Genomic DNA, 27,806 nt, shown 5'->3' on the forward strand with positions numbered 1-27,806 from the left:
CTGTTGTATTTTGAATGACAATTGCGCGTTCATTGAACACTGTACTCATATGGAATTTTTATTATCTTTTTTTCACACAAAATAGAAATTTCTTTTAATGGTATTTATCAAAAAATAATAAACCCAGGAGGTGATAAAATGATAAAAAACAAAACGAAAATTTTGAAAAAAAAAAAACCAAAAAAACATTAGCGCTGATGAGGAAGCACTGATGGGCTGCACCGATGAGGAGGCACTGATGGGCGGCACCGATGAGGAGGCACTCATGGGCGGCACCGATGAGGAGGCACTCATGGGCGGCACCGATGAGGAGGCACTCATGGGCGGCACCGATGAGGAGGCACTCATGGGCGGCACCGATGAGGAGGCACTCATGGGCGGCACCGATGAGGAGGCACTCATGGGGAGGCACTGATGGGCTGCACCAATGAGGAGGCACTGATGGGGAGGCACTGATGGGCTGCACCGATGAGGAGGCACTGATGGGCTGCACCGATGAGGAGGCACTGATGGGCTGCACCGATGAGGAGGCACTGATGGGGAGGCACTGATGGGCTGCACCGATGAGGAGGCACTGATGGGCTGCACCGATGAGGAGGCACTGATGGGCTGCACCGATGAGGAGGCACTGATGGGCTGCACCGATGAGGAGGCACTGATGGGCTGCACCGATGAGGAGGCACTGATGGGGAGGCACTGATGGGCTGCACCGATGAGGAGGCACTGATGGGCTGCACCGATGAGGAGGCACTGATGGGCTGCACTGATGAGGAGGCACTGATGGGCATTGATTGGCGGTTCAAATGTGTGTCCCAACTATCTTCTGACATTTTTGGCAATCTTTAGCATTTTAGAAAACTTTGCTTCAGGCTATTACCTGCTTTTGCTCTGTAGATATTCAAATATGGCTCCCAGTGCACTTCCTGAGTGGGTGTGTCTGCCTACAATCACATGACCCCTGCCAGAGTTGTAAACATAAACATGGCCTTAGCGTTGAGGTTCTGGCTATTCTCACAGCATGTTGAAATGTTTACACAGCGACATTCTTGTAATACTGAAACCGTCTTCATTTTATCCTATGTACTGCCAGTACGTATTAAAGCTGAACTCCGGGATAAGCAAACTGTCTAAATCCATCCATCATGTGTATTCTTCTTGAATCTTGCTGTGTTTTGTGTATTTCTTCCAGATCTGTGCAGTAATCCAGTGTGAGACTTTCCCTCTGTAATAAAGACCGCTCACTGCTGCTCTCTCTCTCCTTGTGCAGGGTGACTGGTCTTGTCTCCGCCCCCTCCTATAGTTTTCTGCAGCCAGCCTGTAGTGGGTGGAGTCTGCTGGGTCCCTCCCACGGCTCTGCTCTCTGCACAGGCTATGTACAGCACAGTGATGAAGTCATTGCTACTTTTACAAGGAAATATCTGGATTATATAAGGAAATTTGTAGCAACTGGGGAATAGATCTGCATGAAAGCTTGTGTGTTTGGAGTTCAGTTTTAAATCTTTCAGGCTCTGTTCAAACTTGTGCAACTCCAAAGTTATGCGATTTCCATTGCAACGTTACGATGCAACTTGGATGCGACTTTGGCTTTGACTGCTGCACAACTGTTGCATTGAGAATATTAAGATGCGACTTTTAAGAGTTTTCATTGCCATCTATGGCACTCAAGTTACATGACAAAGTTGTGCAGTAACCTTTTTAAAGGTCGCTGCTACTTTAAGCCACATAGACTTAAACAGCTTCCATTGAAACACATGGACTGCGACTTGTAATGCGACTTTATGTGCCCAAAGTTGCATGGCAAGTCGCAACACGCTGTAATGTTTACACACTGACACGCTTGCAATATTAAACAAGCAACATTTTATCCTACATACCGCCAGTGTGTATTAGGCCCACGTTTACACCAGTGCGACTTGTCATGCGTCATTTGACAGGTCCAAATTGCATGACAAGTCACACCCCATTAGTGGCAATGGAACCAACTTTGCAGTGCTGCCCTGATTGGAAAAAAGTTCCTGCACTATTTTAGGCGATTTCAGGTGAGCCTGGCATAGACATCTGTGCATGAAGTCACACAGATGTCAGCCAAGTCGCACCTGAAGTTGCACTGACATGCGGATTTGAAATTGTGCGATTTCAAGTAAAGTCGCACGATTTTAAAGCCGCATTTAGTGTGAACGAGGGCTTAAAACAGAACTCTGGAATGAGCAAACTGTCTAAATCTACTCCAAAGTCATGCGATTTCTATTGCAAATTTAGATTGAGGTGACTTGGATGCGACTTTGGTTGTTGCAACTGCTGCATTGACATGACATAGATGTGACCTTCAAGCGACTTTTAAGAGTGTACATTGCTGTCTATGGCATTCATGTCGCATTAACCACTTGAGCCCCGGAAGATTTTACCCCCTTCCTGACCAGGGGGGTATTTTGCGATTGGGCACTGCGTGACTTTAACGGACAATTGCGCGGTCGTGCGACGCTGTACCCGAATTAATTTGACATCCTTTTTTCCCCACAAACAGAGCTTTCTTTTGGTGGTATTTGATCACCTGTGCGATTTTTTGATCATGCGCTATAAACAAAAAAAGAGCGTAAATTTTGCAAAAATAGCAATATTTTTCACATTTTTTTATATGAAATTCCCCCCAAAAAATGTAAAAATCAAAATTTTTTAACATTTTCGGCCAATTTGTATTATGCTACATATGTTTGGTAAAATAAAAATCGCAAAAAGCGTATTTTGATTGCTTTGCGCAAAATTTATTGCGTTTACTAACAAAGGGAAAGATTTTTGTCATTTTTATTGTTTTTTTTTTAACGCGTAATGGCGGCGATCTGCGATTTTTTTTACCAGACTGCGACATTGCGGCAGACAGATCGGACCCTTGACTGACATTTTTGACACTTTTGGGGTTACCAGTGACATTACTACAGTAATCAGTGCTATACATATGCACTGTTACTGTAAAATTACACTGAAGGGGTAATTTTATAGTGAAGGGGTTAACTTTATTTGAGAGGGAGGGGCTGTGTGTGTCCCTAGGGGCGTGATTCTAACTGTGATTGGCTGTGGCTTGAGCTGTAGGACCAATGATCAACGGTCCTACATAGTAGAACCGTATGATCAGTGTTTCTACACAGGGGAGAATGACAGGCGGCTTGTTTACATCAGCCGCCTGCCTTTCTCCCACTGTCACGGACGATCGTGAGTGAGCGGCGGACATCGGGTCTGCCGGTCACACGCGGGGGGGGGGGGGGGGGGGTCCGTGGATTTGCACAGAGCAGCCCAGATCTTCCTCTTCTCGGGTCCCTCTTCCCTGCTCCTTGCCCCTCCCTCCTGTTGGGTGCCCCCACAGCAAGCATTTTGCTATGGGGGCACCTGAGCTGAGCCACAGCTCCCTGTGTCCATTCAGACACAGAGTCCTGACACAGCCCCGCCCCCCTCTCGCTCCTGATTTGCTGAAGGACTTTGATTGACAGCAATGGGAGCCAATCTCACCGTGCTTATGTCTCAGCCAATGAGGGGGGAGGGGGAGACCCAGGCAGCTGAGACACTCTTGCAATATCACTGGATAAAGTTGGGCTCAGGTAAGTATTGGGGGGGGGGGGCTGCCGCACACATGTGTTTTTTTTCTTTTTATCTGAATGCATTTAGATTAAAAAAAAAAAACCTTCTGCCTTTACAATCCCTTTAATAGAAAGGTAAATTTTATTAGCATTTGGTAACAACACAGGTGGGTGTGTCCAATATAGAACTGGGATTTCCTGTGTGAACAAGCCCCGCCCTCTCAGTATACAGGAGCGACACTTCTGTGTTCTTCACATTCCGGCTATTTATGGACTGGATATGAAACCAGGAAACAAAAAGTGAAAGAAAATCTCTGATTACGATATGGTGCAACACTCACTGGGTGTGGTAGCATTTAGACTGGGAAGACTGGGGGAGGGGGCACGGAATATTCGCCATCATGATGCTCTAATACAGAGAATGATCTCTTTCCCAACACAACAAATACTGCACTGACATCATCCCTGTCTGCTGCCTCATTCCTCAGCATGAATCTCTTCTGACAAGTTTTCCTGACACCAATAAAAGGTGACAGGGGAGGGAGCTCCAGCACACACACAGCCAGTGATTGACAGCCTCATCTCTGTTCCTGTATGGAGGGGGGGGGGTCCCTTCCCCCAATCAACCCTCAGACCTCTCCTCACTGAGCAAGGGGATCGGCAGAGCTGGGGATGTACTACTGAGCAGGGGATCAGCAGAGCTGGGTGTTACAAATGAGCGGGGGATCAGCAGAGCTGGGTGTTACAAATGAGCGGGGATCGGCAGAGCTGGGTGTTACAAATGAGCGGGGATCGGCAGAGCTGGGGGGTACTACTGAGCGGGGGATCAGCAGAGCTGGGTGTTACAAATGAGCGGGGGATCAGCAGAGCTGGGTGCTACAAATGAGCGGGGGATCGGCAGAGTTACGAATGAGCGGGGGGGGGGGGATCAGCAGGGCTGGAGGGTTACGAATTAGTGAGGGAGAATTGGCAGAGCTGGGGGTTACAAATGAGTGGGGGAAATCAGCAGAGCTGGGGGTTAAAAATGAGTGGGGTGGGGGGGGGGGAATCGGCAGAGATGAGGGTTACAAATGAGTGGGGGGAATCGGCAGAGCTGGGGGTTACAAATGAATGGGGGGGGGGAATCAGCAGAGCTGGGGGGGTTACAAATGAGTGGGGGGGGGAATCGGCAGAGCTGAGGGTTACAAATGAGTGGGGGGAGGGGAATCAGCAGAGCTGGGGGGTTACAAATGAGTGGGGGGGGAAATCGGCAGAGCTGAGGGTTACAAATGAGTGGGGGGGGGGGAATCAGCAGAGCTGGGGGGTTAAAAATGAGTGGGGGGGGGAAATCAGCAGTGCTGGGGGGTACAAATGAGTGGGGGGAATCGGCAGAGCTGGGGGTTACAAATGAATGGGGGGGGGGAATCAGCAAAGCTGGGGGGTTACAAATGAGTGGGGGGGAAATCGGCAGAGCTGAGGGTTACAAATGAGTGGGGGGGGAATCAGCAGAGCTGGGGGGTTACAAATGAGTGGGGGGGGGAATCAGCAGAGCTGGGGGGTTAAAAATGAGTGGGGGGGGGGGGAATCAGCAGAGCTGGGGGTTACAAATGAGTGGGGGGAATCGGCAGAGCTTGGGGGTTACAAATGAGTGAGGGGGGAATCAGCAGAGCTGGGGGGTTACAAATGAGTGGGGGGGGGGGGGGAATCAGCAGAGCTGGGTGTTACAAATGAGTGGGGGGGGGGGGGAAATCAGCAGAGCTGGGGGTTACAAATGAGTGGGAGAGGAATCAGCAGAGCTGGGGGGTTACAAATGAGTGGGGGGAATCAGCAGAGCTGGGGGGTTACAAATGAGTTGGGGGGGGGGGAAATCGGCAGAGCTGGGGGTTACAAATGATTGGGGGGGGGAATTGGCAGAGCTGGGGGGTTACAAATGAGTGGGGGGGGGGGAATCGGCGGAGTTACAAATGAGTGGGGGGATCTGCAGAGCTGGGGGCTACTACTGAGTGGGGGGTTTTACAGGGCCCTTTAAAACAAATAATAAATCAACCCCCCCGGGTCCATATAGCGACACCTAGAGGAAGTTCTGTTTAGGGCAGTTTGTGGCCGGGGATGAATGCCTGCAATACAGACTGCTTGTGTTCCAGGTACTCCCCCCAGGGAGCAGACCCCTCCCAGTGCACCCTCCAGCAGCTGTCAGCCTCTCATAGGACATGCATGGGATCTAATCATATGGGGGGGGGGGGGGATGGTGCTCCTGGAGATAATACACAGGGTGGGGGAGGGTAGCTGTCATACAGATAGAGAATTGCCTGTCACACAGGAGGGGGAGGGTAGCTGTCACCCACAGACTCATTTACTGACAGTGTCCCCCGGTGTCTCTCTGCCCCTCTCCCCCCCGGTGCCGGTATATCTCGGAGGACCCCGGACACAGAAACCCCCCGGCACTCACCCGCCTCCTCTCCAGCTGCTGCCATCTCTGTCCCTCTTCTATCACTAGGATTCTGATGCAACCATCAACAAAACGTGTCCGGAAGTTCCGCCCTGTCTCACTTCCGGTGATCTCTGTTACCTGGCAACCGGGCCGCTGCGGCCTACACGGCTACTGGGAGCCTGAGGAGCTTGGGCAGTGCCCGAGGTTGTGTCAGGTCGGCCTCATATGACTCCTGTCTCCTGCTGTGTGTGTATGGAGACATCGGTCATATGTCCGAGCCGCTTATACAGAACTCACACTATGAGCAGTACTGAGACACAAGAGCTGACAATCAAATCATCCCACTCATTATCACACTCATTATCTGTCTATTCCCTCTCTCTCTCTCTCTCATTTCTTCTTCTATCTCTTCCTCCCCACTCCCCCCCCCAGCACCGGTGTTTTTTTTTTTTTTTAATTTCTCTCCCCCTTCATTATCTCTCTCTTTCTTTCTCCTCTCTTCCTTCTTTCTTTTTCCCTCCCCCCTCCTCTCTCTCTCTCTCTCCCCCTCTTTCTTTCTGTCCCTCTTTTCTCTCCATCTCTTCCTCCACTCTCTTTATTCCTTCTTCCTCCTCTCTCCCCTCCCTCTTTCCTTCCTCAACTCTGTCTCCCCCTCTCTTTCTTTCTCCTCTCTTGCTCCTTCCTTCTTCCTCCTCTCCCCACTTTCGTTCTCTTTTGGTCCTTCCTTTTTTTCCCTTTCATCCCTCATTCTCATCTCATTCATTCTCCCTCATCTCTCTTTCTTTTTCCTTCCTCCACTGTCTTTTCTTTCCTCCTTAACCCCCCCTCCCCCCCTACCTTTCTTTCTCCTCTCTTTCTCTTTCCCTTCTCCCTCCTCTGTCTCTACTTCCACCTCTCTCTTTCTAGTTCATTCCACCACTCTGTCTTTTCTTTCTTCCTCCTCTCCCCCTCTTTCTTTCTCCTCTCTCGCTTCTTCCTTTTTTCTCTTTCCCTTCTCCCCCTCTTCCTTTCTGCCCCTCCTGCTCTCTTCCTCCACTTTCTCTTTCTCCCCTTCCCCTCCACTTCCCTTCTTCCTCCACTCTCATCCTCCTCTTTCTCTCCTTCCTCCACCCTCTCTTTTCCTTCTTTCTCCTCTCCCCTCCTTTCCTTCTCCTCTTTTGCTTTCTCCTTTTTCTTCTTTCCCTTTCCTTCTGTTTCAGCCTCTCCCCCCCCCCACACACACACACACCCTTCTCTCTCCCTCCCTCCCTCCTTCCTCTCTTTCTTTTTTCTTCCTCCATTCACTCTTTTTTTCTGCCTCCTCTTCCCCCCTCTTCTCTCTTGCTCTTTCTCTGTCTCTTCCCCCCACACCTCTCTTTCTTTCTTCTCTCTTGCTCCTTCCTTCTTCCTCCTCTCCCTCCTTTCCAACTCCTCTTTTGATCCTTCCTTTTTATTCTTTCCCTTCTCCCTCATCTCTCTTTCTTTTTCCTTTCTCCACTCTGTCTTTTCTTTCCTCCTTCTCCCCTCCTCCTCTTTCCTTCTCCTCTTTGGCTCCTTCCTTCTTTCTATTTCCCTTCTCCCTCCTCTCTCTCTGGTTCCACCTCTCCTATCCTTATCTCTCCTTCCTTCCTTTCTTTCTCTTTCCTTCCTCCACTCTGTCTATACTTTCTTGCTCCTCTCTCCACTCTCTTTCTCCTCTCTTACTTCTTTCTTTCTCTTTCCCTTCTCCCTCCCCTCTCTCTCCCCCTCTTTCTTTCTGTCCATCCTTTCTCTCTCTCTCCTGCTCTCTTCCTCTCCTTCCTCCCCTCTCTATCCCCCCCCTCCACTTCCATTTTTCCTCCACTCTCATCCTCCTCTTTCTCTCCTTGCTCCGTTCTCTCTTTCCCTTCTTTCTCATCTCTCCCCTGCCCCTTTCCTTCTCCTCTTTTGCTCCTTCCTTTTTTTTCTTTCACTTCTCCCTCCTCTCTCTGTTTCCACCTCTCTCTTTCCCACCATCCTTCTCTCTCCCTCCTTTCTCTCTTTCCTTCATCCACTCTCTCTTTTCTATCTTTCTTCCCTCTTGCTTCTTCCTTCTTTCTTGTTTCCTTCTCTCTCCTCTCTCTCTCCTCCTCTTTCTTTCTCGGTCCCCCCTTTCTCTCTCTCTTGTTCTTTTCCTCCCCTTCTTCTCCTTTCTCCACTCTTTCTCTGCTTCCTCTTCTCTCTGTTCTCCCTTCCAACTTCTTTCTCTTTCTCTCCTTCCTCCACTCTCATCCTCTTTCCTTCTCCTCTTTTGCGCCTTCCTTCTTTCTCTTTCCTTTCTCCCTCCTCTCTCTCTGCTTCCACTTCTCTTTTTCTCCCCATCCTTCTCTCTCCTTCCTTCCTCTCTTTTCTTTCCTTCCTCCATTCTGTCTTTCTTCCTCCTATCCCCCTCTCTTTCTTTCTCCTCTCTTGCGCCTTCTTTCTCTCTCTCTCTGCTCCCTTCTCTCTTAACTTCCTCCACTTTCTCTGTTTGCCCATATTACCTTTTTCTTCCTCCCCTCTCCCTTTGCCCATCTTCTTTCTTTCCCCCATATTCTCTTTTAAACCAGAGATCTCCAAATTTTCTACATAGAGGACCATTTTACTGCCCTTCAGACTTGGGGGGGGGCAGAATGTGGCAAGTGGGAGTGGGAATGGAAAATGTCCCATCATTGGTGTCAGTGGTAGGAATAGTGTCCCATCATTGGTATCAATGGGAGGAATAGTGTCCCATCATTGGTGGCAGTGGGCGTAAACAATGCCCCATCATTGGTGTCAGTGGGAGGAATAGTGCCCCATCATTGGTGTCAGTGGGAGGAATAGTGCCCCATCATTGGTGTCAGTGGGAGGAATAGTGCCCCATCATTGGTGTCAGTGGGAGGAATAGTGCCCCATCATTGGTGTCAGTGGGAGGAATAGTGCCCCATCATTGGTGTCAGTGGGAGGAATAGTGCCCCATCATTGGTGTCAGTGGGAGGAATAGTGCCCCATGATTGGTATCAGTGGGAGGAATAGTGCCCCATCATTGGTGTCAGTGGGAGGAATAGTGTCCCATCATTGGTATCAGTGGGAGGAATTGTGCCCCATGATTGGTATCAGTGGGAAGAATAGTGCCCCATTATTGGTGTCAGTGGAATTGTACCCCATCATTGGTATCAGTGGGAGGAATAGTGCCCCATCGTTGGTGTCAGTGGGAGGAATAGTGCCCCATTATTGGTGTCAGTGAGAGGAATAGTGCCCCATGATTGGTATCAGTGGGAAGAATAGTGCCCTATTATTGGTGTCAGTGGAGTAGTGCCCCATCATTGGTGTCAGTGGGAGGAATAGTGTGGAGCTCTCTGCAAATGTCTGGGGGTTCAATTGGTGTCCCATTCATCCCTCAGTGTTTCCTATCTGTTAAAGGTCGGCAGTGGGCTTCTCATTTGATACCCATAGTCCCGTTGCATTTCATACCTTTTATAAGTTGGTGCCTGGCTTCTCATCTGATAGCCGTGTTCCCGTTGGGTCTCATATCTGTATTGGGCTGGTCCAGGGCTCCTTCTCTGATTCCTATCATTTGTGGGTCCTCTGTTGGGATAATAGGGTCTCTTCCTCTTCCATGGTTACCTCCTCTTCCATAGTTACCTCCTCTTCCATGGTTACCTCCTCTTCCATAGTTACCTCCTCTTCCATAGTTACCTCCTCTTCCATGGTTACCTCCCCATTCATAGTTACCTCCTCTTCCATGGTTACTTCCTCTTCTATGGTTACTTTCTCTTCCATAGTTACCTTCTCTTCCATAGTTACCTCCTCTTCCATAGTTACCTCCTCTCCCATACTTACCTCCTCTTCCATAGTTACCTCCTCTTCCATGGTTACCTCCTCTTCCAAAGTTACCTCCTCTTCGATACTTACCTCCTCTTCCATACTTACCTCCTCTTCCATACTTACCTCCTCTTCCATAGTTACCTCCTCTTCCATAGTTACCCCCTCTTCCATGGTTACCTCCTCTTCCATAGTTACCTCCTCTTCTATAGTTACCTCCTCTTCCATAGTTACCTCCTCTTCCATAGTTACCTCCTTTTCCATGGTTACCTCCTCTTCCATAGTTACCTCCTCTTCCAAGGTTACCTCCTCTTCCAAGGTTACCTCCTCTTCCATAGTTACCTCCTCTTCTATAGTTACCTCCTCCTTCCATAGTTACCTCCTCCTGGTCCCCTGTATTGGACATTATCTTCCCTCGGTTTCCAAGGTTACTTTGATGCAGAGCGCTCTGCAGTTGTTCCGCAATTTTTCTGCATGATGCGGAGAGCTCCACAGTTGCTCAGCAATTGTTCTGCATGATGCAGAGTGATCCGCAATTTTTCTGCATGATACGGAGCGCTCCGCAGTTGCTCAGCAATTGTCCTGCATCATGCTCTGTGATTGTTCGGCAATTGTTCTGCATGATGAAGAGCGCTCCACAGTTGCTCCGCACATATTCTGAATGATATGGAGCGATTCGCAGTTGTTCTGCATGATGTGGAGCGCTCCACAGGTGCTTCACAATTGTTCTGCATAATATGGAGTGCTCCGCAATCGCCCGCCATGATGCGGAGCGCTCTGCAGTTGCTCATCTGCATAGTGCGGCAGGCTCCGCAGTTGTTCCGCAATTGTTATGCATGATGCAGAGCGCACTCCAGTTGCTCCACAATTGTTCTGCATGATGTGGAGCACTCCACAGTTGTTCTGCATGATGCGGAGCATTTCCATATGTCCGTTATCACTGGTGGGTGGATTCAACAAGGATTTATTTCTGAGCATCGTATGTAGGATTTCATTATCGGTTGGCATCGTCATCCTTCTCTCTGTTGGCTGAGCTAGAATATATTTTTTAATATTAAGTTTTACTCTTTATATTTTTACACTGTCCCCTAGGGTCCATTCACACTAGCGCGACTTGTCAGGCGACTTGGTCGCCTGACAAGTCGCGGTCGGTCACCCGCCATTGAATAGTACAGTACCCGTTCTAATAGGAGCGACACAAGTCGCTCCGACTTAGAAAAAGGGTCCTGTACTACTTTGGGGCGACCTATTCCTCCCACTGACACCAACGATGGGGCACTATTTCTCCCACTAATACCAACGATGGGGCACTATTCCTCCCACTGACAACAATTATGGGGCACTATTCCTCCCACTGACACCAATGATGGGACTCTATTCCTCCCACTGACACCAGTGATGGACCACTATTCCTCCCACTGACACCAATTATGGGGCACTATTCCTCCCACTGACACCAATGATGGGACTCTATTCCTCCCACTGACACCAATGATGGACCACTATTCCTCCCACTGACACCAATGATGGGGCACTATTCCTCCCACTGACACCAATGATGGGGCACTATTCCTCCCACTGACACCAATGATGGGGCTCTATTCCTCCCACTGACACCAATTATTATTATTATACAGGATTTATATAGCGCCAACAGTTTTGCGTAGCGCTTTACAGTGTGGGGGAAGACAATACTGTTACAGTACAATGGTACCATGGAAGAGGAGCTAAGTATGGAAGAGGAGGTAACCATGGAAGAGGAGGTAACCATGGAAGAGGAGGTAACTATGGAAGAGGAGGTAACCATGGAAGAGGAGGTAACTATGGAAGAGGAGGTAACTATGGAAGAGGAGGTAACTATGGAAGAGAAGGTAAGTATGGAAGAGGAGGTAACCATGGAAGAGGAGGTAACTATGGAGGAGGAGGTAACTATGGAAGAGGAGGTAACTATAGAAGAGGAGGTAACTATGGAAAAGGAGGTAACTATGGAAAAGGAGGTAACCATGGAAGAGTAGGTAACCATGGAAGAGGAGGTAACTATGGAAGAGGAGGTAACTATGGAAGAGGAGGAGACCCTATTATCCCAACAGAGGACCCACAAATGATAGGAATCAGAGAAGGAGCCCTGGACCAACCCAATACAGATACGAGACCCAACGGGAACACGGCTATCAGATGAGAAGCCCGGCACCAACTTATAATAGGTATGACATGCAACGGGACTATGGGTATCAAATGAGAAGCCCACTGCCGACCTATAACAGATAGGAACTACTGAAGGATGAATGGGACACCAATAGAACCCCCAGACATTTGCAGAGCGCTCCACACTAGTCCATCCACTGACACCAATGATGGGGCACTATTCCTCCCACTGACACCAATGATGGGGCACTATTCCTCACACTGACACCAATGATGGGGCAATATTCCTCCCACTGACACCAATGATGGGGCACTATTCCTCCCACTGACACCAATGATGGGGCACTATACCACTGACACCAATGATGGGGCAATATACCACTGACACCAATAATGGTGCACACTGTGCACTGCGACTTCACAGGTCGTCCCACCAAGTCGTGTCGTGCCAGTCTGAATGGGCACGTAAAAAAATATTTTTGATCACTTTTATTCCTATTAGAAGGAATGTAAACATCCGTTGCAATAGAAATAAGTAGGACGGGGGGGGGGGGGGGGGCACCTCTCCCGCCACCTATAAACATGATCTTGTGGCGAATCTGCCGCTGGGATCACTTTTATTAGATGCAGAATCGTCCGCAGTACAACAAATACCAGCGATTTCACTGCCATAACAATGGTATTGAACATCAAATTATTCACGTAAATGTACTGTGGGCGGTCTTGAAGCCTCCCCTTCAGTCTTGCCGGCTGCTCTCCTTGACTGAAATTCCTTACTCCGATTTCACCGCATACTGTGAGCTTCTCACAATGTGCATTAGAAGCTGCAGCAAGTCAGATAGAGCCCCGCCTCATTTCATGGTTGAAAGACATCCAGCATCATCTAACTCTTTCCTTTCCAGTCTGACTGTCCCTGGCCTGTCCACATTCATTCATTGCATTTACAGGCATCCCAACCTGCAAAAACTCATTTCAGGGAGGTGGCACTCCTTGCTGCTGCCGCCTCTCCCCCACGCCCCCACTAATTTAACACAACTAGAGGATGATGAAATGAAATGGAATCAGTATACAGAGGTTTACTTATTCTGAGAGATATTAAAGGAAGACTCTAACTACCATCACCACGTCAGTGATTTGAAGTGGTCATGGTGGTAGGAGTCAGAAACACTGCACATGCTGGGATATTTACAGTTATGTGCTGGGGGATAGTTGCACCCCTAGTACATATGACTTAGGCAACCAGAAAATGTCATGTCCTTATTCATACATGTATGAACAAGGACATGACATATTATGACAAAACACAACTAGTTATTAAAAAACACATTGCAACAATTTACACACACACACACTGCTGGCAGGTACTGCTGGTGCGGTTACTGCTGGCGGGTAATGTTGGTGGGTAATGTTGGTGGTTACTGCTGGCAGTTAATGCTGGTGGGTACTGCTGCCACTGCTGGCAGGTAATGCTGATGGGTACTGCTGGCGGGTACTGCTGGTGGGTAATGCTGGTGGGTACTGCTGGTGGGTAGTGCTAGCGGTTACTTCTGGTGGTTACTGATGGCAGTTACTGCTGGTGGGTAATGCTGGCGGGTTCTGCTGGCTGGTAATGCTGGTACTGCTGGCGGGTAATGCTGGTGGTTACTGCTGGCGGGTAATGCTGGTGGGTAATGCTGGTGGTTACTGCTGGCAGGTAATGCTGGTGGGTACTGCTGGCGGGTAATGCTGATGGGTAATGCTGGTGGGTACTGCTGGTGGGTACTGCTGGTGGGTAATGTTGGTGGTTACTGCTGGTGGTTAATGTTGGTGGTTACTGCTGGTGGTTAATGTTGGTGGTTACTGCTGGCGGGTAATGCTGGCAGGTACTGTAATGCTGGTGGGTACTGCTGCCACTGCTGGCGGGTAATGCTGGTGGTTACTGCTGACGGGTAATGCTGGCAGGTATTGCTAGTGGGTACTGCTGGTGGGTAATACTGGTGGTTACTGCTGGCAGGTAATGCTTGTGGTTACTGCTGGCACTGCTGGCGGGTAATGCTGTTCATGCAGGTACAGCTTGTCATGACGTCAGGTACTGCTGGAGGAAGCAGCGGCTGCAGTATGTCTCTGTATGTCCTGTATGGCTCCTGTCACAGGCGGAGGAGGGGTGCATTTCATATCACTCCGCCTGTTTTTATTTTTTATTTTTTTAGCCCGTAGCGTGTGAAACACACTCAAAAGACTTCACCCGGTGCATAAAAAAGTGCACACACACAAACGTGAGGAACACAAAAAGTGCACAGGGTGTGCGAACAAATGGTCTTCCCTCCGAAGAGGTAGGACCCGAACCTCGATCCCCCGGGGCGCAAGACTCCTGACAGGGATTTGAGGTACTCATGGTCTGTCTGGCCGGAACCAGACTGACCCCGTTCTTCAGGGGGACTGCCGAAACAGCCCCCACCGAGTACTAAGTGGGGCTCCCCCGAAGGGAGACCCCATGAGAGAGGGCGGACCAAGCCAAAAGGCCATATCCACCCCCTCCCAAGACTCAAGGTAGGGCCCAAGGACCCACACCCTACAAGTCGTGCCAAGTGAAAAAAGGTGATAGAAAAGTGACAAACCACAAAGAAAAGGCACACACAAACAAAAAGGTGGGGGAGGGGAAGTGGAGAGGTGAATTAGTGCCTAAGTGAAAAACAAAGGCAGGCCTTCCGGCCGGAATAAAAATTCCTCTGGTCGAAGCCAAAAGGCCTTGCCCAAGAGGCAGGTGCTTAAAAAAGTGTGCGTAGGTGCAGTGACCATGGTGCCGAAAAACTCAAGGCGAGCTGCTCCTCACCAGTGAGAATTAAGGCACCCCTGGGCTGCCACCCCAGGGGCACATACACTACGGGCTTTTTCTACCCCGGCCCAAAGGCCAGACCAAGTGTAGCCCTATCCTACCAGGAGGCATCAGAACTTTGGACAGCTTAGGGAGAACCTGCCTTCAACTGGGGACAAGCCTTTTGCAAGGCCAGATTCAACCCAGGAGGAAAGGCTCCCCCACCGCCACCGCCGTTCCTTACCAATCACATCCAGGAGCAGTACTAACTGGCCGCAGATCCAGTTTTCTCGCTCCCTTCAAACTGGTAGGGGCGGACCCATTCAAATCAGGAAGGCATTGGAACCCTCCGGCTTTCTCTGGTTTGGCCTACTCCGGTCCTCCAGTTACGCCCAGAGCGCCCCGGTACACTCCGCCTGTGACAGAGCCGGAACTATACAGGAAGCATCGGCTCGGTCACTGACTGCAGACATCCTAAGTCTCCCGCGGCAGCCGGGAAATCGCACGGCACTTGCGGGTGTACGCGAGCCGCAGGCCGAATGCAGGAGACTCCTGCAAGTCGCGGGAGACTTAGGATGTCTTCATTTAAGCTTCTTCAATCATGGAGGCTCAACATTCCATGTGGGCATTACCTGGGGTGGTCTGCATGCAAATGTAGCCTGCATAGGAAACGCCCACTCCTCCAAACTAATATCCACCCACCGAGCCATTTTGATATTTGCATAAGTCCTCCCATGAGAAGGCCCACTGCTTGTATCAGGGATGAGGGGTCCATACATAGCTCCAAACTGTCCCTGATTTTGAACAAAGTCCCTCTTTTCTCCTCATTTGTCCCTCAATTTGGTCTGATCTATATAGTTGTATAAAAAATACACTTTTTTATGTTTCAAAAAGTGTTTCTCATTTCCAGGGCCAGGACAGGAGGGACAGCTGCCCTGGGCGCAATGTTTTTTTTTGCAGGGATTTGTGCGCCCTGATCCTAACCGTAAGGGAAGGGGGGGGGGGGGTGCAGTTTGCCATCTTTGCCCTGGGCGCTAGATGGCCTTGTCCCGGCACTGCTCATTTCTATATCTTTCATCCAATTTCTAAATCGCTGCATTTGTAAATTTCAAAAGCCAATATAAAGGAATAGGAATAGTTTAAGAAAAAAGAGAGAGAAGGCAAAACATAAGCAAATTCAACTTCAGCTTTTTCTGTCGGTGTTCTGTCAGAATAGCGCTACCTATCAGATTCTGCTACCGGGAGTGATGTACGGACTAGAACAACTTACTGCGCATGCGGCATGCGTTGCAACATGGCCGCTATGCGTTCCCATAGGTTTCCTAATGTGACAAAACAAGAAGCAGAGGCGGACATCTTCCTACACCCACGCAAGTCTTGAATTTTACATTTATTTTAGCAGTGAACTCACCTTATAGACTGAATAAGAGTATTACCATACCCCCCAACCGTCCCTGATTTGCCGGGATTGTCCCGGAAAATGGTCCGTGTCATGGGGTCCCGGCGAATCAGGGCTGAGTCCCGGAATGGCGGTGCGGCTTGGTTCCCGCACCGCTGCAAGCAATATAGCAGCCGCTCTCTCTTCTCAGCTGCCTGTAACATGCAGAGAGAGAGAGCAGAGTGCACTGAGCCCGCCCCTCCTCCTTCCTGTGTTTTCCTATACACAGAGGAGGAGCCGGGGAGCGAACTGCCACAACGGTCCTCTGATCTGAGGTCTGACATTTCAAGCACGGGAAGAGGGTGAATGTAGCTAGGGAGGGATGGATGGATGGATGGACCTGGGGGAGGAATTTAGCCGGGGGGGGTTGTATGGAGCTGGGGGGATGGATGGACCTGGGGGGGATGGATGGACCTGGTTGAGGGATTTATCCGGGGGGGGGGGTTGTATGGAGCTGGGGTGGATGTAGCTGGGGGGATGGATGGACCTAGGGGAGGGATTTAGCTGGGGGGGTTGTATGGAGCTGGGGGGATGGATGGACCTGGGGGAGGGATTTAGCCGGGGGGGGGGTTGTATGGAGCTGGGGTGGGTGGATGGATGGACCTGGGGGGATGGATGGACCTGGGGGAGGGATTTAGCTGGGGGGTTGTATGGACCTGGGGGATGGATGGACCTGGGGGGATGGATGGACCTGGGGGAGGGATTTAGCCGGGGGGGGTGTATGGAGCTGGGGTGGAGGTAGCTGGGGGGGATGGATGGACCTGGGGGAGGGATTTAGCCAAGGGGGGGTTGTATGGAGCTGGGGTGGATGTAACGGGGGGGATGGATGGACATGGGGCAGGGATTTTGCTGGGTGTTGTATGGAGCTGGGGTGGATGTAGCTGGGGTGGATGGATGGACCTGGGGGATGGACCTGGGGGGATGGATGGACCTGGGGGAGGGATTTAGCCGGGGGGGATTTATGGAGCTGGGGTGGATGTAGCTGGGGGGTGTATGGAGCTGGGGGGGATGGATGGACCTGGGGGAGGGATTTAGCCAGGGGGTGTATGGAGCTGGGGTGGGCATTTGGGGTGGATGTGGCTGGGGGGATGGATGGATGGACCTGGGGGGATGGATGGACCTGGGGGATGGACCTGGGGGGATGGATGGACCTGTGGGAGGGATTTAGCCGGGGGATGTATGGAGCTGGGGTGGATGTAGCTGGGGGGTGTATGGAGCTGGGGGGGATGGATGGACCTGGGGGAGGGATTTAGACAGGGGGTGTATGGAGCTGGGGTGGGCATTTGGGGTGGATGTGGCTGGGGGGGTGTATGTAGCTGGGGGGGGTGGATGGACCTGGGGGGATGGATGGACCTGGCGGAGGGATTTAGCCAGGGGGTGTATGGAGCTGGGGTGGGCATTTGGGGTGGATGTAACTGGGGGAGGGATGTACCTGGGGGGTGTATGGAGCTGGGGGGGTGGCTGATGGACCTGGGGGAGGGATTTAGCCGGGGGGGTGTATGGAGCTGGGGTGGGCATTTGGGCTGGATGGAGCTGGGGAGGGATGTAGCTGGGGGGTGGATGGACGGGGGGTGTACAGAGCTTGGGTGGGCATTTGGGGTGGATAGAGCTGGGGGAGGGATGTAGCTGGGGGGGTAGATGGACCTGGGGGAGGTATTTAGCCAGGGGGGGGGGGGGTGTGTGGAGCTGGGGGTGGGCATTTGGGGTGGATGGAGCTTGGGGGGGTGTGGAGTTGGGGGGTAGATGGAGCTTTGTTGGGTATTTGGGGTATATGGAGCTGGGGTGGGTGTTTGGGATGGATAGAGCTGGGATGGGAGGTTGGGAAGGGGGTGAATGTAGCTGGGGGGGTGGATGGAGCTGAGGGAGGGATGTAGCTAGGGGAGGGGTGTATGGATCTGGGGTGGGCATTTGGGGGTGTATGGAGCTGGGGGGTAGATGGAGCTTTGTTGGGCATTTGGGGTATATGGAGCTGGGCAGGGTGTTTGGGATGGATAGAGCTGGGACGGGAGGTTAGTAAAGGGGTGAATATAGCTGAGGGGGGGAGGCGGATGGAGCTTGGGGAGGGATGTATGGAGCTGGGGTGGGCATTTGGAGTGGATGGGGCTGGGGGGGTTGGTGGATGGAGCTGGGGGAGGGGTGTATGGAGCTGAGCTGGGGGGGGGGTGGATGGAGCTGGGGGGTGTAGGGAGCTGGGATGGGCATTTGGTGTGTATGGAGCTGGGGGGTAGATGGAGCTTTGCTGGGCATTTGGGGTATATGGAGCTGGGGTGGCTGTTTGGGATGGATAGAGCTGGGATGGGAGGCTGGGAAGGGGGTGAATGTAGCTGAGGGGGGGGGTGGATGGAGCTGGGGGAGGGGTGGAGCTAGGGGGGGTGTATGGAGCTAGGGTGGGCATTTGGGGTGTATGGAGCTGGGGGGGGGGGGTTATGGAGCTGGGGTGGGCATTTGGGGTATATAGAGCCAGTGAGGGGGTGGATGGAGCTGAGGTGGGCATTTGGGGTGTATAGAGCTGGGAGGGGGGGATGGATGGAGCTGGGGTGGGCATTTGGGGTGTATAGAGCTGGGGGGGTGGATGGAGCTGGGATGGGCATTTGGGGTGTATAGAGTTGGGGGGGGTGGATGGAGCTGGGATGGGCGTTTGGGGTGTATAGAGCTGAGGCGTGGATGGAGCTGGGGTGGGCATTTGGGGTGTATAGAGCTGGGGGGGGGATGGAGCTGGGATGGGCGTTTGGGGTGTATAGAGCTGAGGGGTGGATGGAGCTGGGGTGGGCATTTGGGGTGTATAGAGCTGGGGGGGTGGATGGAGCTGGGATGGGCATTTGGGGTGTATAGAGCTGAGGGGTGGATGGAGCTGGGGTGGGCATTTGGGGTTTATAGAGCTGGGGAGGTGGATGGAACTGGGATGGGCATTTGGGGTTGATAGAGCTGGGGGGTGGATGGTGCAGAGTCCGACCCCTGCATTCTGTACATTACATACTCCTGTCTCCTGCATTCTGTACATTACATACTCCTGTCTCCTGGATTTTGTACATTTCACTCTCCTGCACTATATACACAATACTGTACATTATATACTTCTCACCAAAGTCTTCATTGTCTCAACAGTTGCTGGTTGCTATGCAGTCTCTGACTATTTTAATGAAGTTCTTCTTTAAGGTAGGCTGAGCAATCAAAGCATATTTTATGAGTACTAGGAAGTCTGGCTTTTGTTTACCCTATCCCTTAAGCCCCTCCCACTGCTAAGCAATTGGCCACACCCACAATTTGCCCCGGGGCGCTCTGCGCGCCGCAGGTTTTGTTTCTCTTTCAGTGTCCCTCATTCCGAAGTTCAAATGTTGGGAGGTATGGTATTACATTTCTATTATTGTATTCTAGTAAGTATAGCGAGAAACCTGCAGGTAGAAGGTGGTGACGGCCATCTTGGTACACCCAGCAGTGAAATTGTCTATTTCAGTCTATAAGGTGAGTTTACTGCTAAAATAAATGTAAAATTCAGGACTTGCGTGGGTGTAAGAAGATGTCTGTCGCTGCTTCGTGTTCTGTCACATTAGGAAACCTATTGGAACGCATAGCGGCCATGTTGGAACGCATAGAGCATGCGCAGTAAGTTGTTCTAGTCCGTACATCACTCCCGGTAGCAGAATCTGATAGGTAGCGCTATTCTGACAGAACACCGGCACTAAAAGCTGCACCGGGAACCAAGCCGCACCGCCATTCTGGGACTCAGCCCTGATTCGCCGGGACCCCATGACACAGACCATTTTCCGGGACAATCCCGGCAAATCAGGGACGGTTGGGGGGTATGGTAATACTCTTATTCAGTCTATAAGGTGAGTTCACTGCTAAAATAAATGTAAAATTCAAGACTTGCGTGGGTGTAAGAAGATGTCCGCCTCTGCTTCTTGTTTTGTCACATTAGGAAACCTATTGGAACGCATAGCGGCTATGTTGGAACGCATGCCGCATGCGCAGTAAGTTGTTCTGGTCCGAACGTCACTTCTGGTTGCAGAATCTGATAGGTAGCGCTATTCTGACAGAACCCCAGTTTACATTGGTGCGATGTGGGAACTCTGTGAATCCACTGCGGGTTCCCACATTGCACCGGACACGCAGGCAGTTCACACTGCCATATGCAAACTGCTGGGAGTTAACGACACCCCCAGATTAGTTTGCATATCGCAGTGCGAACTGTCAGTTCGGAGAGGAGTGTGAACACCCATGCGATCCAATTCTGGCGCGGACCCAAAAAAAGGGTCCTTTGCGACTTTGGTCCGAATGCGATGCGAATTCAGCCATGCAATCTGCATGGCTGAATTCCCATTGCACAGATATCGCATGTAATTTGCAGAGCGGTGCAGTACGAATCACATGCGATGTCTGACATTGCATATGTGTGAACCGGGACTAAGAGTACGAAGAAATAAAATCTCAGACAACTTTTTAAAAAGTTTTTACTAAATAAGTTACCTTAATAAATTACAAAATCCGTTTTTGCAATAAATTTCACAATCAGAAATACAGAAAACATTGATAAGGACAAAACACTAAATATACACGCAAAGAAAAAGGAGGCATTACACACATGCGCGGGAGTGACGTCATCGCGTCTCCGGACAATCACGCAGCCGCAGCGAATGAACCTGAAATGAAGATCGGGGGAAGATGGAAGCCCTCTCAGCAGTGACAGCGCGGCGCTGGAGGGCTTTATTCCAAGGTAAGTATTTCATAATGTGCTAGTATGCTAGTAGTGTCATTGAATGTTATTAACAATTACATTTCCTTTTCAATCTGCAGCTCTGTCATTTTCTATAAAATACAATATGGCCACCTGGAGCTGTTCTGTACACTGAATGTATACTGACCACACCCCCAGAAACATCATTTCCTGCTTGTGTGATTGGCTCACCAATTTTCCCAGAAGTCTGCACTAAGATACAAGTCAGATTTCTGGCATCCCCTGCAACAAAAATGTCATTTTTGGTGAGATATTCCCAATAGGAAATGCAGACTTTGCGAGTTTCCTCAGTAGAGCGCTGCAGGTGCAGCAGCTGATTGATCATTATGAAACCACTCCCATTTGACTCACTGTGCACATGGACACAGAGAAACAAACAGCTATTTCTTCAGAATAACAAAAGGTAGGAATCTGCCACAAAGGTTGTTATAATCCTTGCAATGTACAGAGATCACCCAGAGAGGAATGTTTTTTTCCCAACAAAAGTGGAGTTACGCTTTAAATGGATTCTCAAATGCTCCAAAACTGCCGCCATACTGTATCTTGAACTGACCTCAAAGTGACACTAATCAATATCTTTTTTTCTACAAAATATTGCATAGACATCCTCTACTTAAAGCGGAGCTCCAGTCTCCTAAGCAACTATCCCCCCCCCCCCCCCCCCAAAAAGAATTGAACGAATTAACCAAATTTAACTACTTCCAGACCGCCCGCCGCAGTTTTACTGCGGCAGGCAGCCCCTCCTGCGCGAACCAACGTAGGTCTATGTTGGTTGCGTGCCTGCAGCTAGGGGGCAATCACGTGCCGCCAGCGGCGCGCTCCCACCCCCACTCGGCAGCGGGGACTCCGATGCACGGGGCCGGCAGCTCCGATTGCCGCCTGACACCCGCGATCGCCCCCCGCTGAGAGAGAACGGTCGGCTGTTGTAAACACAGCTGACCTTTCTTCTCTCTGGAATGATCACAGAGCTCATGTGATCCTTCTATATAGGAACACAGGTCTCTATAATCATTTCACAAGTCCTGCCCCCCTACAGTTAGAATCACTCCCCTAGGCTCACGTTTAACCCCTTGATCACCCACAGTTTTAACCCCTTCCCTGCCAGTGTCATTATTACAGTAACAGTGCATATTGTTAGCACTGATGACTGTAGTAATGTCACTGGTCCCCCCAAAAGTGTCAAAAATGTCAGTTAGGGGTCCGATATGTCCGCTGCAATGTCACAGTCCTGCAAAAAAATTGCAGAACACTGCCATTACTAGTAAAAAAATAAAAAATAAAAATGACATCAATTTTTCCCGTAGTTGGTAGACGCAATAACTTTTGCGCAGACCAATCAAAATACGCTTATTGCCATTTTTTTTACCAAAAATATGTAGCAGAAAACAAATTGGCCTAAAATGTTAAAAAATTTAGATTTTTACATTTTTTTTGCGGAATGTTATATAGCAGAATGTGAAAAATATTGTTTTTTTTATTCAGAATTCTCGCTCTTTTTTTGTTTATAGCGCAAAAAATAAAAATCGCACAGGTGATCAAATACCACCAAAAGAAAGCTTTATTTGTGGGGAAAAATACATATATTTTATTTGGGTACAGCATCGCACGACCGTGCAATTGTCCGTTAAAATAACACAGTGACGAATCGCAAAAAATGGCCTGGTCATTAAGGGGGGAAACCTTCCGGTCCAGAAGTGGTTAAAGTGTAAACCGTTAGAATCGCTTTAAGTAAGGGCAGGTGATTCATATAGCATTTATTTCCTGGAATCCATCTACCCTTAGCTCAGGCATGCAGGCAGGAGGGTGTGCTTAGCTGAGTACTCCCCTCCTCCAAAAAAAAAGAAGAAAAAAAACAAAATACCCATGAAGACTCCTGGGATGTATGACATCATTTTGGCCTAGGTCAGAAAACAGGAAGCAACTAAAGAAATGTAAAAAAAAATGTAAAAGCAAGTAAACATAATATATATTTATATAATCCTCTCTATTTACAAAGGTCTAGCAGCATAAGGATTAAAAATGGTTCGTGTTGATTGATAGAGTTTGGTTTGCTTTAAAATATATTGTATTCCTACCTAAAAATAACATCACTAACTTAAATATATTTACAAGGTAAGGCAGAACAGGCTTGGTATTACATTATGACAGATATAATATTCACAAGCATCGTTCGATGTTCTCAACCTTCATATTTGGAAATTCTCATGGAATTTCTTGAAATACTAAAAGTACCCAAAGTGCCTATTAGCAAAAAACTGTAATATCAGCTAAAGAACGGAGGATTAAAATCTGTGGACCAATTTTTGGACAGATGTGTAGACAGGTGCAGTTAGCTATTTTGCCACTTGGTGGCTCTGTATAAGAATACTGTCTGGTTGCAGCAGATAGTGTCATCAGGGGCTAGGTCCCTTTTAGTTGAAGCCATCCTGTAGCAATGCTATGGGGGGAGTCTGTACCCACGTATAAGCCAGACTGGGAGGAGCCATAAGTCTCTTGGGGAATGGGAGCCAGATACCCCACACCAGCATTGTATAATTTACCCAGCATGTGGAGGTACTGGAGAGGGCAGGAGGCCAAGGAGGTGTAGACTGGCACCCAGGAGAGCCAGCTATAGACGTTCTGTCCTATATGGAGGCGTATTTTTCACACTGATGGCCAGGAAGCAGTAAAAACAGGCAGCTGAGCCACAGTTCCCCTGTGGGCCACCAGAACTCTTAACAATACAGCCTGACATCATTGTACACATGCCACCTCTGTGATGCTTTCCTTCGTGGTGGCGGTAAGCTGCAGTGTTTGCTCTAACCAGAGGCTTTGTGTTTGGTCATATGTGAGAGCCTCTGAAGGTTCGAGTGTCTGTAACAACTGGAGGCTTTGGATTTGGTCATACTTGAGAGCCTCTGAGGGTTCCAGTGTCCGCTCCAACCAGAAGCTTAGGGTTTAGTCAGACTCAAGACCCTCTGGATGTCGCAGTGTCTACTTCCACCCTGAGGCTTCAGATTTGGTCATACTTGAGAGCCTCTGGGGGTTCTAGTGTTCACTCCAACTGGAAGCTTAGGGTTTAATCAGACATGAGAGCCTCTGGAGGTTCCAGTGTCTACTCTAACCTGAGGCTTCAGATTTGGTCATACTTGAGAGCCTCTGAAGGTTCCAGTGTCTGCTCCAACTGGAAGCTTAGGGTTTAGTCAGACTCAAAATCCTCTGGAGGTTCCAGTGTCTATTCCACCATGAGGCTTCAGATTTGGTCATACCTCGAGAACCTCTAAAGGGTCCACTGACTGCTCCAAATGAGCGCTTAGGGTTTAATCAGACTTGAGAGCCTCTGGAGGTTCCAGTGTCTACTCTAACCTGAGGCTCCAGATTTGGTCATACTTGAGAGCCTCTGAAGGTTCTAGTGTCCACTCCAACCAGAAGCTTAGGGTTTAGCCAGACTCAAAACCTCTTGGAGGTTCCAGTGTCTACTCCACCCTGAGGCTTCAGATTTGGTCATACTTGAGAGCCTCTGAAGGTTCTAGTGTCCTCTCCAACCGGAAGCTTAGGGTTTAGTCAGACTCCAAACCCCCTGGAGGTTCCAGTGTCTGCTACAACTGGAGGCTTTGGATTTGGTCATATTTGAGAGCCTCTGAGGGTTCTAGTGTCCACTCCAACCAGAAGCTTAGGGTTTAGTCAGACTCAAAACCCCCTGGAAGTTCCAGTGTCTACTCCAACCTGAGGCTTCAGATTTGGTCATACTTGAGAGCCTCTAAATGGTCCACTGTCTGCTCCAACCGGAAGCTTATGGTTTAGTTAGGCTCAAAACCCTCTGGAGGTTCCAGTGTCTATTCCACCATGAGGCTTCAGATTTGGTCATACCTCAAGAGCCTCTAAAGGGTCCACTGACTACTCCAACTGGAAGCTTAGGCTTTAATCATACTTGAGAGCCTCTGGAGGTTCCAGTGTCTGCTCCAACCGCTAGCTTTGGGTTTAGTCAGACTTGAGAGCCTCTGAAGGTTCCAGTGTCCACTCCAACTGGAAGCTTAGGGTTTAGTCAGACTCAAAACCCTCTGGAGGTTCCAGTGTCTACTCCACCCTGAGGCTTCAGATTTGGTCATACTTGAGAGCCTCTAAAGGGTCCAGTGTCTGCTCCAAATGGAAGCTTAGGGTTTAATCAGATTTGAGAGCCTCTGGAGGTTCCAGTGTCTACTCTAACCTGAGGCTTCAGATTTGGTCATACTTGAGAACCTCTGAAGGTTCCAGTGTCTGCTCCAAGCACAAGCTTAGGGTTTTTATACAGACTCAAAACCCTCTGGAGGTTCCAGTGTCTGTTCCACTCTGAGGCTTCAGATTTGGTCATACTTGAGAGCCTCTAAAGGGTCCACTGACTGCTCCAACTGGAAGCTTAGGGTTTAATCAGACTTGAGAGCCTCTGGAGGTTCCAGTGTCTACTCTAACCTGAGGCTCCATATTTGGTCATACTTGAGAGCCTCTGAAGTTTCCAGTGTCTGCTCCAACCGGAAGCTTAGGGTTTAGTCAGACTTGAGAGCAGTGGTGTATTTTGTTTTTGTGCTGCCCTAGGCAAGACTAAAATTGGGCGCCCCCCCTCCTATGTAAAATTGTCCCACTCATTTTTTAACGGATGTGACTCCCTTCAAAATTTAAGGACTACAGGTCCCAGCATGAACCCCTGAGATCTCACGAGGGGGTGGGAGAGAGAGGGGGGTGGGTGAGGAAGGGAGACAGGGAGGGGTGTGAGAGAGAGGGGGGATGAGAGAGGGGGGGTGAGAGAGAGAGGGGGGGTGAGTGAGAGAGAGAGAGAGAGAGAGAGAGAGGGGACAAAAGAGACAGGTGAGCGAGAGGGGGGTGAGAGAGAGGGGGGTGAGAGAGGGGGGGGATGAGAGAGTGAGAAAGAGAGAGGGGGGATGAGAGAGAGAAGAGGGGGGGTGAGAGAGAGAGAAGAGGGGGTAGGGTGAGAGAGAGAGAAGAGGGGGGGTGAGTGAGAGAGAGAGAGGGGGGACAAAAGAGACAGGTGAGCGAGAGGGGGGTGAGAGAGGGGGGGATGAGAGAGAGGGAGGGGATGAGAGAGTGAGAGAGAGAGAGGGGGGATGAGAGAGAGAAGAGGGGGGGGTGAGAGAGAAGAGGGGGGTGAGAGAGAGAGAAGAGGGGGTAGGGTGAGAGAGAGAGAGAGAAGAGGGGGGGGGGTGAGAGAGAGAGAAGAGGGGGGGGGGTGAGAGAGAGAGAAGAGGGGGGGTGAGAGAGAGAAGGGGGGTGAGAGAGAAGAGGGGGGTGAGAGAGAGAGAAGAGGGGGGGGTGAGAGAGAGAGGAGGGGGGGTGAGAGAGAGAAGGGGGGGTGAGAGAGAGAAGGGGGGTGAGAGAGAGAAGAGGGGGGTGAGAGAGAGAAGAGGGGGGTGAGAAAGAGAGGAGGGGGGTGAGAGAGGTGGCTCTAGCAACCGGTGGCCAATAGAGTCTCAGGTGGAGGAGGGGGCAGATTTTTTGCTGCCCCCCAGCAAAGTGCTGCCCTAGGCCTGGGCATTGTCGGCCTAGGCCAAAATACAGCACTGCTTGAGAGCCTCTGGAGTTTCCAGTGTCTGCTCCAACCTGAGGCTTCAGATTTGGTCATACTTAAGAGTCTCCGGAGTTTCCAGTGTCTGCTCCAAAAGGAGGCTTCAGATTTGGTCATACTTGAGTCTCCGGAGGTTCCAGTATCTGCTCCAAAAGGAGACTTCAGGTTTAGTCAGATTGGAGAGCCTCTGGAAGTTCATGTACCTGCTAAGATCCTGTTGTCCCCAGCTTTTTTGCTATACCGCTCCAAAGCAGCTGGTCAGGTCGTACATGGTGCAATACCTTTTAGTTCCTTCCCAGCCAGAAGGAGATATGGAAGATACCTTTCCAGAACATATTCCACAGATAGTAAACAGTTCTTCCCTTGCCCAACCATTTGGGCTAGGCTGCTCAGGAATTGGGCAGCTATTGATCCTGCAAACCCTATTTCATAGTCCTACATCATCTGACACATCCCAGTGAACACAAGTCAACCATACTTGGTGGATAATACGATAAGTAAAGTATTAGGCAGAGCAAATTTCAAAAGAATACCTGTCTAGCATGTAGACACACTGGCCTGGTAAAAGTAAGGTGCTGATGTACCTATTCCCCCCACACAAGCAAATCCAATACATTTAGAAATGGAAAACCATGGAATATCATTAAATGTCCAATGATAATATTCCAAAGTAGAGGTTACCAGTCTCTCCAATAATCCATCATCTCAACCGGCTTGGTCTCAGGCAACAGAAATTCCATTACAAATTAAATCGTTAGCAACATTTTCTTTACATCCCCTATAGCCCATCTTGTCCAGGACATGGAACACCTTGCTCATAGAGGCACTCTGACCCTTCTGATTTCTCCACATGAGGAACATTTGATAGTTAGCTTCTCGCAAATCCTTTTGTTCTAGGAGGGTTAACTGGATGTCACCTTCACGTAGTCCCAGATACCTCATCATTTCTTTCCATATGTTCGGGGTCACATGTTCTTTGAGAGAGTTGTAACATACGAGCCATTCTAGAAGAAAATGGAGAATCACAGATGTAATTGAAGCATATGACACAGCTATGAGCTAGCTTGCACAAGGTAAAGTTTGCAAAGAATTAAGGTGGTTTAATCTGAGCCAAAGGTATGGCAAAACGGTCAATCCTCATTTTATTTAACCTGATTTTCCCAGTAAAAATGTAGGATTGTTACTCATTTACTTTCAGCTTGAGCTGTTGAGCTCTGTAAGTCACCTGCTGGCTGGATAGAAGACTACAGTCTATTCATATCCAATATTTTGCATTTACCAAAATTTGTAATGTACAGTCCAAAGCCAGGGTCTGCCTGCGAAGTAAACTCAAGAGTTCAGGAGCTTCTAAGCTAAAGCTGGGCATTCAGTACATTCGATGAAACATTCCTTTTTGTTT

General features: G+C 49.7%; 2 protein-coding genes across 3 annotated transcripts in view; both read right to left on the reverse strand.

The window, feature by feature from the left end:
• The window catches only part of CARS1 (cysteinyl-tRNA synthetase 1), a 110,488-nt gene extending 104,385 nt beyond the window's left edge, over positions 1 to 6,103 (reverse strand). Inside the window, exon 1 of one of the 2 annotated variants that reach the window (XM_082269920.1) lies at positions 5,998 to 6,103. In XM_082269920.1, coding sequence (XP_082126046.1) covers positions 5,998 to 6,022 — 25 coding nt within the window. In that variant the 5' untranslated portion in view covers positions 6,023 to 6,103. The remainder of the gene's footprint in view (positions 1 to 5,997) is intronic. The other variant, XM_082269919.1, reaches the window with a different exon arrangement.
• A 20,982-nt stretch (positions 6,104 to 27,085) lies between these two features.
• Positions 27,086 to 27,806, reverse strand: part of LOC309565581 (uncharacterized protein) — a gene marked incomplete at its 5' end in the record, with an annotated part of 32,846 nt that continues 32,125 nt past the window's right edge. Inside the window, one exon of the mRNA XM_082270535.1 lies at positions 27,086 to 27,411. Coding sequence (XP_082126661.1) covers positions 27,128 to 27,411 — 284 coding nt within the window. The 3' untranslated portion in view covers positions 27,086 to 27,127. The remainder of the gene's footprint in view (positions 27,412 to 27,806) is intronic.

This window comes from Pelophylax lessonae (assembly GCF_965119305.1).
Source record: "Pelophylax lessonae genome assembly, chromosome: 10".
Taxonomy (NCBI): domain Eukaryota; kingdom Metazoa; phylum Chordata; class Amphibia; order Anura; family Ranidae; genus Pelophylax; species Pelophylax lessonae.